This window comes from Rhineura floridana, chromosome 5, assembly GCF_030035675.1.
Source record: "Rhineura floridana isolate rRhiFlo1 chromosome 5, rRhiFlo1.hap2, whole genome shotgun sequence".
Lineage (NCBI taxonomy): Eukaryota > Metazoa > Chordata > Lepidosauria > Squamata > Rhineuridae > Rhineura > Rhineura floridana.
This window is the reverse complement of record NC_084484.1, coordinates 4204026-4217057: the sequence shown is the minus strand read 5'-3', so window position 1 is coordinate 4217057 and position 13032 is coordinate 4204026. Positions and strand designations below refer to the sequence as shown.

Genomic DNA, 13032 nt, shown 5'->3' with positions numbered 1-13032 from the left:
TGAATTCTTGCTTTTAACAGAAGCAAAAGCTGAGAGTAGCCATACGCGCACCCTGGACTTCAGGAAAGCTGATTTTAATAAACTCAGAACAATTGTAAGTATGGTTCCATGGCAAGCCACCCTAATGAGAAAAGGAGTCCAAGATGGGTGGGAGTTTCTAAAAAAGGAAATTCTAAAAGCACAATGGCAAGCAATTCCAACAAGGAAAAAAGGGGGGAAACAACAGAAGAAGCCAATGTGGCTTCACAAAAAGCTTAGAGAGGACCTTAAAACCTTAAATCATACACATACAGGAAGTGGAAAGAAGGCCAGGCCACAAAGGAAGAGTACAGGCAGGTATCACGGAATTGCAGGGATGGTGTCAGGAAGACTAAAGTTGAGAATGAGCTGAGGTTAGCGAGGGATGCTCAAAGCAACAAAAAAGCTTTCTTCAGTAAAAGACAGAGAAAAGAAACGGTGGCACAGCTACTCAATGAGGATGGCAAAATGATAACAGATGACAAAGAAAAGGCAGAAGTGCTCAATTCCTACTTTGGCTCAGTCTTCTCCCAAAAAAGGATCTGTGACCCTCCTGGGAAACATGAAGTAGAAGGGGCAGGATTGGACTTTGAGATTGATAGACAAATGGTCAAGGAATACCTAATCACTTTAAAAATGTAAATGTACTGCCGATTCTGACTTATGGCGACCCTATGAATAGGGTTTTCATGAGGCAGTGACTGGCCCAAGGTCACCCAGTGAGCTTCATGGCTATGTGGGGATTTGAACCCTGGTCTCCTAGGTTGTAGTCCAACACCTTAACCACTACACCACACTGACTCACCTAATCACTTTGAACGAGGTCAAATTGGCAGGGCCCGATAAACTGCATCCTAGAGTGTTGAAGGAACTGGCTGAAGAATTCCCAGAACCGCTGTCTATTCTCTTTGCAAAATCATGGAGGACTGGTGAAGTGCCGGAAGACTGGAGGAGAGCTAATGTTGTCCCTATCTTCAAAAAAGGCAAAAAGGAGGAACCGGGGAACTACAGACCAGTCAGTCTAACATCAATCCTTGGAATTGGACTTCCGGGAAGGGTGAGACTTCCGGGAAGGGTGACTTAGCCTGTGCCTGCTTTTGAGACGGGCTCCTGCCTCAAAAGAAGCTTATTCAGATATATCAGTCAGATTTTTTCTTTTTTTGACTGATTAAACTTCTCCCGGGTAGGGAGAAACGAAGAGATTAACCTCAAAGCCTATTTTTGTTGGGACGACCAGATCTCATTAATTTATGGGACGAGGTCCAGCCGACGAAGGTGGGACGGATTTTTAACAACAAGCTCTATCTGGAAAAGCGAACGTTCATCTTATCTTCTAAGAGAGAACGCACTAACAGGCAAGCACCCTTCTTTCTATATTTTTCTTTTACTTGACTTAAATTGTTGCTGTTTAAAAGAGATTTGCCAGATTGATCGGTTTTTGACATCTCACTGGGGAGCCATAACTTCTCTCTGCTACTCACTAATTAATAGCTTATCTCTGTTTTTGTTGCAAAAAGCTGTCCTGGATTTGCATTCTAAAGATATACACAGAAGAGGGATTTCTATTCCAGATTTTTATTTTGAAGAATATTATATTGTCTGAGACTACTCTCTTTTTGGTCTATTTTATTTTGACGAATCTGTTTTCTGACGACCGCCATTAATTGTTTCGATCCTGGGAACTGCATTTTGTTTACTTTAGCATGGAGAGATAAGGCTGTCTGCTCTGTTTATACTGTGATGTCACCAAGTTTGGAGTATTAACCCAATTGTTGCTGAAATAAGAAGTGGTTTTCCTATATTTTTCTTTTAAAATGGCAATTAAGAAAGTGGCTGAGAAGCTGGAAATAACTATGTTTCAGAAAATAATGGATGAGATTGAGATAACGAAACAAAACCTGCGACAGGGTTGTAAGGAGCTGAAAATTGAATTGAGTAAAATGAAGCAGGAGATTAAAGATATAGGGGTCCCTGTGAGAGAGGTGACCCTGGAAGGGGTCCCTGTGAGAGAGGAGACCCCGGAGATTGGAACAAACGTGGAACAGGAAAAAGATTTGGAGTCTATGGACTTTAGAAACAAAATTTATTGTTTGGAGACACAGGAGATTAAAGACATAGGGGTCCTTGTGAGAGAGGAGACCCTGGAGACTGGAACAGGGGTCCCTGTGAGAGAGGAGACCCTGGAGACTGGAACAGGGGTCCCTGTGAGAGAGGAGATCCCGGAGATTGGAACAAACGTGGAACAGGAACAAGATTTGGAGTCTATGGACTTTAGAAATAAAATCTATTGTTTGGAACTCAATGTTATCTCTGAAGAAATTAATGAAGATTCTAGAGATAAAGTTATCAATGGCATGGATAATCTTCTGGACTGGAATGATGTGATGGAGCCCAATATAGAGAAAATCTATGGAATTAACTGCAGCCATGTGACAATGGAAAAACTTTCAAGAGATGACCCAGTGTATTTTGAAAAAAAGAACAGAGATATGATTTTACAGCAGTATTTCAGCAACCTATTCAGAATGGATGGCAAGAAAATATTTGGGATAGAGGTAATTCCCATCAGACTCTTACTATATGACTATGGCTTTGACAGCAAGATTATTATGGAATACTGATAATGGAAGATTGGATACTGAAATTACTGGACTTAACAAGACTACTGAAGATGGAAGATGGAAAATGGAACTAATAGGGATAATAGAACAATGGCTACTGAAATTACTGAACCTAACAGATTCTGATGTGATGGATTAATTGAAATGTTTATTTTGACTATGGTTATGACAACAAGATTATCATAATTAGTAATGAGATGGATTAATCGATATGCTTATCTGGAAAAAAAAATTGATAGATATATTTCTTAAAGAATTGAAACCTCTCTTTGACTTTTTGTGGAAAGAATAAAGTAATGTTTATGAGATTTGATGATTAAGTAAGATAACTACTGGAGGAAAGTGATTTTATAATATGACTTAAGAGACAGGATTGTTATATATTATAGACTTATAACTGATTTGATCTTTGACAAATGGGAAGTCAATATTTTACTCTTTATTTTTTATTTTTGTTTTTTTTTTCTTTTTTTCTTTTTGTTTAACTATTTTTGATTTTGTTTTTTGTCTTTGAATGTTTTATGATTTTGTCTTGTATGTTTTATGAAAATCTGAATAAAAATTATTGAAAAAAAAAAAAAAAAAAAAAAAAAAGGAAAAACTCGGGAGCAGATTATAAAGCAGTCAATCTGTAAGCACCTTGAAAACAATGCAGTGATTCCTGGGAGCCAACATGGATTTATGAAGAACAAATCCTGCCAAACCAATCTCATCTCATTTTTTGACCGGGTAACCTCCCTTGCAGACTGTGGGAATGCTGTGAACATAATATACCTCGACTTTAGCAAAGCTTTTGACAAAGTGCCCCATGATACTCTGATTAGCAAGCTAGCTAAATGTGGGCTGGATGGAACAACTATCCGTTGGCTCCAGAATCGCACTCAAGGAGTGCTTCTCAATGGTTCCTTCTCAAACTGGGCAGAAGTAACGAGTGGGGACCACAAGGCTCAGTCCTGGGCCCAGTGCTCCTCAACATTTTTATTGATGACGTGGATGAGGAGGTACAGAGCATGCTTATCAAATTTGCAGATAATACAAAATTGGGGGGCATAGCTAACACTGTGGAAGACAGAAAGAAAATTCAAAGGGATCTTGATAGGCTGGAGCATTGGGCTGAAAACAACAGAATGAAATTCAACAGGGATAAATGCAAAGTTCTACATTTAGGAACAAGAAACCAAATGCACAGTTGTAAGGTGGAGGATACTTGGCTCAGCAATACAACATGTGAGAAGGATCTTGGAATTGTCATTGATCACAAGCTGAATATGAGTCAACAGTGCGATGTGGCAGCAAAAAAGGCAATTGTTATATTAGGCTGCATTAACAGAAGTATAGTTTCCAAATCGCATGAAGTATTGGTTCCCCTCTATTCAGCACTGGTTAGGCCTCATCTTGAATACTGCATCCAATTCTGGTCTCTGCACTTCAAGAAGGATGCAGACCAACTGGAACAGGTTCAGAGGAGGGCAACAAGGATGATCAGGGGACTGGAAACCAAGCCCTATGAGGAGAGACTGAAAGAACTGGGCATGTTTAGCCTGGAGAAGAGAAGACTGAGGGGAGATATGATAGCACTGTTCAAGTACTTGAAAGGTTGCCACACAGAGGAGGGCCGGGATCTCTTCTCAATTGTCCCAGAGTGCAGGAAACAGGATAATGGGCTCAAGTTGCAAGAAGCCAGATTTCGACTGGACATCAGGAAAACCTTCCTAACTGTTAGAGCCATATGACAATAGAACCAATTACTAGAGAGGTAGTGGGCTCTCCGACACTGGAGGCATTCAAGAGGCAGCTGGACAGCCATCTGTTGGGAATGCTTTGATTTGGATTCCTGCATTGTGCAGGGGGTTGGACTTGATGCCCTTATAGGCCCCTTCCAACTCTACTATTCTATGATTCTAAGCTCCCAGACAAATTGGAATCCAGGTGGCTAAGATCAGAGGGTTACAAAGATATCATGGATTTCTTTGAATACTGGAAAGCTCATTGTATTTTTTTTATAGAATAATACCTACAGTTATATAGCGTTTCTTAGCATTCAAAGCATTTCATATGGAAAATTCTTATAGGAGCCTTATTACAGGTTGGGATGGTCGGTGGGTAAGGTTGAGAGAACAGTGGCTTGCCTAAAGGCTGACATGAGATTTGAACCTGGGACACTTTATTCCTTTACTCCTTTCTTCTTTCAATAAGCTTCTACTGATAATTAATCCTCTTCCTTGAGAACTTCAGGTTATTAATAGCTCCAGGTACAACATTAAGTAGTCTCAGAAACTTTCCAAACTTGAAACTAAATGAACTGTTCACAAAACTGTGTATTTTTATATATCTTTCACTGTTTGATTCCATTCTAGCTTTATGTATCATACGGAACAATCAGTCATGCTTGTAGGTGCATGTTGTCATTATAATAAAAGTCAGGAAAATAACAAGGGTTTAATGACTCATTGCTCAATCTGGAATGTGCATGAGATGCTAGCCTAGAAGAAAAACTCCAGTCGTAGGTGTAAGGAACATAATGTGGTAACAGCATGCTTTTGGAGACATTGTGCTTTTAGAAATAATTATTTAAAATTCCCTGGTGGAATGATACTTTCCTGTTTCATGTACTAAATAGGCTTTGAGTGATCTGCTCTTAGATAGAGTTTATTACGGCCAACTTGTGATATGAGAAAAGGAAATTGTCTTTATGCTTATGACCTTGATTCTGAGCTGGCGCAGATGTTTCTTTACATAATATTTAATACCTGTAAACATTATGAGAGGAGTAAACTACTTTCCCTTTCCTGGTGAGTATGTAGAATTAACTTACAACTGTTACAGAAATATATGTACCTCAGACTCTTTTCACACTTGGTAGAAGCATTCTTGATCTTAGGCCTGGGCATCTTCATGGTGAGTTTTTGTTTTGCCTCCCAGCTATTCTTACTATTATCATTATTGCTTGCTCTTCATTAGCAGGTCCCAGGGTGGGTTACAACAGTTTAAAATTCAGTATTAAAAATAGTTAGAACAAATTGCAGTCACAGGAATAGAGCCGGGTCCTAAAAATAGACATCTCAAGAGGATTGGTGAGGTAAGGGTCATAGAGGAGGCAAGCTGCAGAAGTTCAGGAGCTTGACTGCTGGGAGCATTGACACTAACAGTCTGCCCCCCCCCATGCATTTCTTATGGTTGGCTGTCAAAGTGAGTTTATGGCGAACTGAAAGAACGCTGCAGCGTGGGCTCCGGGAAAGAGGAGCGGTTGTTGGAGCCGACTTACTTTCTTGTCTGCCTTGGTATCCTCAAAACTTTTTGTGCCAATTGGGATTACAGCAGAGCCTCTTCTAGTCGCGGGGTAACATCGACGGAGAGGCGGCGAGTGTGGTAGGAGAGGAATGGGTGCGACAGTTGCTGGCGCCTCTCCGGTGCGTCCCAGCGAAACAGCCAGCGTAACTGCTGGAGTGCGTAGGTCTGTTGCCGTGATTCCCCATGGAACTTTTGGAGAGGGGGGACTTTTTCGGCTTGTCTGGTCCTCCCCTGCGTTTTCCTCCTCACCTATGCTTTGTGCATCATTATCTTTCACTGTCGAACTGTTGTTGCTTGGCTGATGTTACATCCTGCAGGATTAGGTACCGGGAACTTCCAGTTGTGGCTGACGTTTTCTATCTGCCCCTCTTTTCGAGAGATACATGGATTCCTGGTTGAATGGTTTGGGAGACCTGCTGCCTGCATGAAGAGGAATATCGCTGCTGCCCAAGGAGGAGAGCAGCTGTTACTGCTATTTGCAGTTTCTACATACAGCACTTTACATATAGCACTTTAAGTCAGCTGGCCAGGGAGGGAGAGCTGCTATTGATGTCTCCTATTACTACTGCTGTTCTCCTTTGGCTGTCGTCATCACTGCACTTCCCTGTTGAACTGCTCCCGCTTAGCTACATCTTACAGGATTAGGTCCCAGGTACTCAGCCAGCTCTGAATAATTAAATCTTTTCACCTGTTCCTCCTCGGAGGGACGTATAGACTGGCTGGCTGAGTGGCCTGGGAGACCTTTTCCTGCTGGAAGAAGAACATCGTTCCTGTCCAGCGAGGAAGAGCAGCTGCTGTTATTGTTTTTAGCACCTACTTACAGCACTTTATTTCAGCAGCCAGTTTAGTGGCTCTGCTGTGTGTAGGGGGTGTGGGGGTGTGGTGCGAGTGTATGTATGTGTGTGTGCATGTGGTGGGTGTGGGTCTGCATCCTGTGCCTGGGAGAGAGGATTCAGAGTTGTGTGGGAAGATCTGAGGGGCCCCCAATTGGTGTAGTGACGGGTAGAGGGAGATATGACGTTGGGCGGAGGACTTGCCAGGTGAGGGGAACGCGGCCCAGGCAGCTAACGACTGTGTCTTGTTCCGGTCCTCCCCGCATCCACAAGTATGTTGGTTGCCCTATCAGCCAGCTCTCAGATCTCCGGATGCTGCTTTTAAATGCCAGATCGGTACATAATAAGATCTCCCTCATGCACAATTTAATTGTGGATGAGGCGGCCGATCTGGCATGTATAACTGAGACCTGGGTGGGTGAGCAGGGAGGAATCAGTCTCTCCCAACTGTGCCCGCCTGGATACTTGGTTCAGCATCAGGGTAGACCTGAGGGCCGGGGAGGGGGATCGCTGTAGTCTATAGGAGTTCTATCTCCCTCTCCAAGCACCCTGTCCATGTGACTACTGGTCTAGAGTGTTTGCACCTTGTGTTGTGTCAGCGGGACAGATTGGGGATTCTGTTGGTGTACCGCCCACCCCGCTGCCAAACAGACTCCCTAACTGAGCTGACAGAGGTGCTCTCGGATATATTGTTGGGATCCCCTAGACTGTTGGTGCTGTGGGATTTATTTTTTATTTTTATTTTATTTATTGGATTTCTAGACCGCCCGACTAGCAAAAGCTCTCTGGGCGGTGGACAACAAAAAAATACAAATACATGTCATAAAATTACATGATAATACTACCTTATCTGGGGCGGCTCAGGACTTCATGGCCGCCATGACAACCATGGGGCTGTCCCAACATGTTGTTGGCCCAACACATGTAGCAGGGCATACTTTGGACTTGGTTTTCACAACTGGACATGGAGATGGTGATCTGAATGTGGGGAGTCTTACATCAGTCCCTTTGTCATGGACAGATCACCGCTTGTTGAAGTTTAGACGTACAACGGCTTCTCCCCTCTGCAAGGGTGGGGGACCCATTAGGATGGTCCGCCCTCGGAGACTAATGAATCCGGATGGTTTTCAAAGGGCTCTGGGGAGTTTTCCGGCTGATAGGGCTGGCGCTCCTGTCGAAACCCTGGTTGAACTGTGGAATACAGAAACGACCCGGGCAGTTGACATGATCGCTCCTGCGCGCCCGCTCCTGTGTAGAGCTCATACGGCTCCATGGTACACTCCAGAGCTGAGAGCGATGAAACAATATAGGAGACGGCTTGAGTGCAGATGGAGACGGACTCCTGATGGATGCAATTATGCACTGGTAAGTGCCTATACTAAGTTGTATTTAGGGGCAGTGAGGGTGGCAAAAAAGTGTTACTTTGCTACCTCTATTAAAGCATCTATCTGCCGCCCAGCGGAGCTCTTTAAAATTGTCCGAGGGCTATTACATTCTGGCCCTATGGACATGGTAGAACCAACTAAGGCTCGCTGTAATGAATTTGCTAGGCACTTCCAAGATAAAATCTTCTGCATCCGCCAGGACTTGGACTCCAATGTTACAGCAGTTGAATCATATGAGGTCTCCAGACCACAGCCTTGTCCTGATTTTTTGGATGAGTTTCAGTTAGTGCAGCTCGAGGACGTTGACAAGGTGCTTGGACAGGTGCATGCAACCACTTCTGTGTTGGATCCTTGCCCCTCTTGGCTAATAAAAGCTAGCAGGGATGGAACTGCTGAAACTGATTATCTGGATCCATTTCAATCGGGTTTCAGGCCTGGTTTTGGCATGGAGACAACCTTGGTCGCCCTGTACGATGACCTTTGTCAGGAGAGAGACAGGGGGAGTGTAACTCTGTTGATTCTCCTTGATCTCTCAGCGGCTTTTGATACCATCGACCATGGTATCCTTCTGGGGAGGCTCGCTGAGTTGGGAGTGGGAGGTACTGCGTGGCAGTGGTTTTCCTCCTACTTGGCGGGTCGTCTCCAGAAGGTAGTGCTTGGGGAGCATAGCTCGGCACCCTGGACCCTCCAGTATGGAGTTCCGCAGGGGTCAGTTCTGTCCCCCATGCTCTTTAACATCTACATGAAGCTGCTGGGTGCGGTCATCAGGAGTTTTGGAGTGCGTTGCCACCAGTATGCTGATGACACGCAGCTCTACTTCTCCTTTTCATCTTTTTCAGGTGAGGCTGTCAATGTGCTGAACCGGTGCGTGGCTGTGACAATGGACTGGATGAGAGCTAACAAACTGAGGCTCAATCCAGACAAGACTGAGATGCTGTTAGTGGGTGGTTCTTCTGACCAGATGATGGATGCTCAACCTGTCCTGGATGGGGTTGTACTCCCCCTGAAGGAACAGGTGCGTAGCTTGGGAGTACTTTTAGAACCATCCCTGTCACTTGAGGCTCAAGTAGCCTCGGTGGCACGGAGTGCTTTCTACCAACTTCGGTTGGTGGCCCAGCTACGCCCCTATCTGGACAGGGATAACCTTGCTTCAGTTGTCCATGCTCTGGTAACCTCTAGACTTGATTACTGCAATGCACTCTACGTGGGGCTGCCTTTGAAGACGGTTTGGAAACTGCAGCTTGTGCAAAATGCAGCGGCCAGATTGTTAACGCGGACCAGGCGGTGCAAACATATAACACTGGTTCTGGCCCGCTTGCATTGGCTGCCTATATGTTTCCGGGCTCGATTCAAGGTGCTGGTTTTAACCTATAAAGCCTTACACGGCTTGGGACCACGATACTTGATGGAACGCCTCTCCCAATATGAACTTACCTGTACACTGCGCTCAACATCAAAGGCCCTTCTCCGGGTGCCTGCTCAGAGGGAAGCCTGGAGGATGGTAACAAGAAAAAGGGCCTTCTCAGTGGTGGCCCCCGAATTGTGGAACAATCTCCCTGATGAGGTACGCCTGGCGCCAACATTGTTGTCTTTTCGGCTCCAGGTTAAGACCTACCTCTTCTCCCAGGCATTTTAGCATTCTGTATTGTAGCATTTAACATTTTGGTATTTTTAGTATTTTAATATTTTAGTTTAGTATAGGTTTTTTGGAAATTCAATGAGTCATGTTTTTAAATTGCTTAATGTGTGGTTTTAAATTGTATGTTGATATTTTGATGTTGTGAACCGCCCAGAGAGCTTTGGCTATGGGGCGGTATAAAAATTTAATAAATAAATAAATAAATGTAAATAAAGGCTAGGTAAAGAGGTGCATCTTCAGCATTTGCCAAAGACTATACAGTGAAGATGCCGGATGCACCTTTGTGGGGAGGGAATTCCACAACTTAAGGGCTGCCACAGAGAATGCCCTCTCCTGGGCCACCACCCCAGGAACTTCAGAGGTGGCAGAACTACTAAGAGGGCTCCTCTGCTGATCTTAACACCCGAGAGAGTCTGTAGGGAAGGAGGCAATCTTTCAGATATTTGGGGCCCAAGTCGTTTAGGGCTTTATTTATTTATTAATTACATTTATATACCGCCCCATAGCCAAAGCTCTCTGGGTGGTTTAAACACTAATGTCAGCACTTTAAATTGGATCTAGAAACAAACTGGCAATCAATGCTGCTGTTAGGTGATACGAGTTCTAAAAGCAACCTCAGCAAGTAATCTGGCTGCTGCATTTTAGACCATACTGCATATAAAGATAAAAAATCAAAATCTTGGGTTCTGCCAGGAGCAGTATCCCCATAAGGATATTTCTCTTCTGCGCCAGGTACTTGCTTCTGCAGTCAGAATAAATAATGATTTCCTTTTCCATCAGATGTATCAGGTCAAACAACTTACTGCCTATATTAACATATTATTAATCTAATATAAATTTGTGTAACAGTGTCGTTCGCAAGGCTGTCAATAGATGGCGCTAGCCCTGCAAACTACAGCATGATGACAATTAGGAGGAGGCATGATGGAGACTGAAGGAGGAGAGGAGATTGAGGCTGAGGAAAAAGGGTGGCCAGCTGAGATGGCAGCTTTGTGGGGAGCCTGAGAGAAGGGAAGAAGGACTGGGGGGAAGGAGCAGTAGGGACAGCAGCATTTACTGTTGAAAGAAGCTGTGCAAATGCCTCAGTTTGGCTGTGCCCCCTTCCCCCCTCAGCATGGGGGTGGAGGGAGAATTTGATTGATGCAAAGGGAGATCAATCTGGCTTGATTTGGGTGCAAGAGAGACCTTCCTACAGGGAGCTCTCTTGCTCACTCGAACATGCTCAGTTTCCCTGGGCTTTGGAGTCCTGGACTTTAAGCACGTTGCAGACAACCGTTTGCAGCGCATTGCTGCCTGTGAGGTGCTTTGAAGTCTGGCCTGTAGAACTCCAAAGCCCAGCAAAAGAGCACGTTAAAGGGAACAAGAGTTCACTGCAGTGAGCTCCCTTGTGTACCCAAATCAAGCTGGATTGATGAAGGCAGGTGGGCAAGCATAAAGGGAGGAGGGGTTTGGCTTTCTCAAAGGGAGGGAAAAGGGGGATTGCCTTTGGCAACCTGTAAAGCGGGGAGAAGAGGGATTGGCTTTAGTGAAGGGTAAAGGGAGGAAATGGGTGGTGAGGGGGGTTGGTTGGGGGCTGGAGGTTAGGTGGGTGAAGTGAGCATGGGCACAGTCCTTTGTACTACGTATGCATGATAACTACTGAAGAATTCAAGGCTTTAGGAAGTTGCCTAAATGCTGTATAACAAAGCACAGGCAGGATTAGGTATATATTGCGTGAAGAGAAAAAAAACAATATTTGCCCCTCAAAATGTAGTCATATGCAGCTATATAAGCTGCATCATCCTAACCACTAATAGCCAAGGGTGATGGCGGTGGCAGTGGCGGCGGCAGGGAATCAATAACCAGGAATAGAAAAACAACCTCAGTGGAAGGAGCCCAAGCAATCAGGAAGCACTACCTAGTATGCATGACTAAATCACCCATCATGCAAGCATCCACACACACAGTAGTCAACAAACGAATACATAGTGGCTCTGGTTCCAGATTCCCCCTCCCCTTACTACCAACCCAGCTATGCAACCCCCACAGCACAAACCCACATTGCAACACAGGAAATAATGCAAAAAAGCCTTGTATTGCAAATATGGGGGGAAAGTACATCACACAAACTAGACAGAGCCAGAGATCATAGCAGCAAAGATGCCCTCCACACCCTCTTAGGTTGTCATGGCTACTTAGCTATGGGAAGGAGAAGACAAGGTGTGAGGAAGGAGGGAGGTGCTCTGAGTGTACATTGCCTTGAGTTCCATGGGTATGTCCAGTGGATGGTTAGGGTTTGGATGCCTGGATTTTTTTTTTCCCTTCCACCAGCTCTCACCTTTTGAATGTAGGTCCACTGGGTGGACCTACAATCTCCCAGCAGAAGACCCTCTCCACTGAATTTCTCCTAGCAGAAGACCCTCTCCAGTGAAGGTGGAAATCAACCTTATCCTAATCCCTCCCTCGTGGCATATCTGGGAGTTAGGATTGCACTGTTAATTGTGCTCACTTTTGTTGCAGATTCTGCTGAAATCAGAATATTTGTAGTCACGTGCATGGCCCTCTATTTCTCTCTTTACAATTTATGTCCAGAACATCTGTTTGACTCCTGAGACTTCAACAGCCAATCACTACCTGCACATTTTTATATTTTTATTGTAAATATGAGGAAAACGTGGATTTCTTAAAAATTAAAATTGAAATTCTAGGAAACACACATTCTGTACTAGAATATATGAAATGTAGGAGAGCAGTTCCAAGCCTTTCATCATTTTGTATGCCCTTTTCTTCACTTTGTCCAGCGATACCCTATCCTTTTTGAGGAGGGGCTGACCAGAACTGTCCATAGGATTCCAGATGTGACTGCAGCTATTACAAGCATATGCTGTTCTTACTGATTTTTTTTTAAATTTCAGGCTTCAGATTGAAGAATCTTATAAACCTGTAAGCTGGACCATGCAGCTGGATAAAGCTGTAACCACTAACTACAAACCTGTGGCTAATCATCAATATAATGTGAGTTGCTAGCTCTTTTTGTGGTTCTCCAACTAATACAACCAGATAACTAGCTGGTTAATTCAACTTGAGGTATGAAGTACAGCAACCACTCCTACTGCAGTATATGTTTAAGCTGAGCCATTAAAGTCTCCATATTATACAACAGTGTAATATCATCCTCTACATACCCCCTATAGGGTTTTGTTTTGTTTTCATATTGTTATTATGAGAGATTCAATTGATTTTTACAGCAGCAAGCTCAAAGTATT

At 44.1% G+C, this 13032-nt stretch overlaps 1 protein-coding gene across 1 annotated transcript in view; it reads left to right on the top strand.

The window, feature by feature from the left end:
• The window catches only part of GTF2F2 (general transcription factor IIF subunit 2), a 185215-nt gene that overhangs the window by 120498 nt on the left and 51685 nt on the right, over positions 1–13032 (top strand). Inside the window, exon 7 of the mRNA XM_061629861.1 lies at positions 12682–12781. Coding sequence (XP_061485845.1) covers positions 12682–12781 — 100 coding nt within the window. The remainder of the gene's footprint in view (positions 1–12681; positions 12782–13032) is intronic.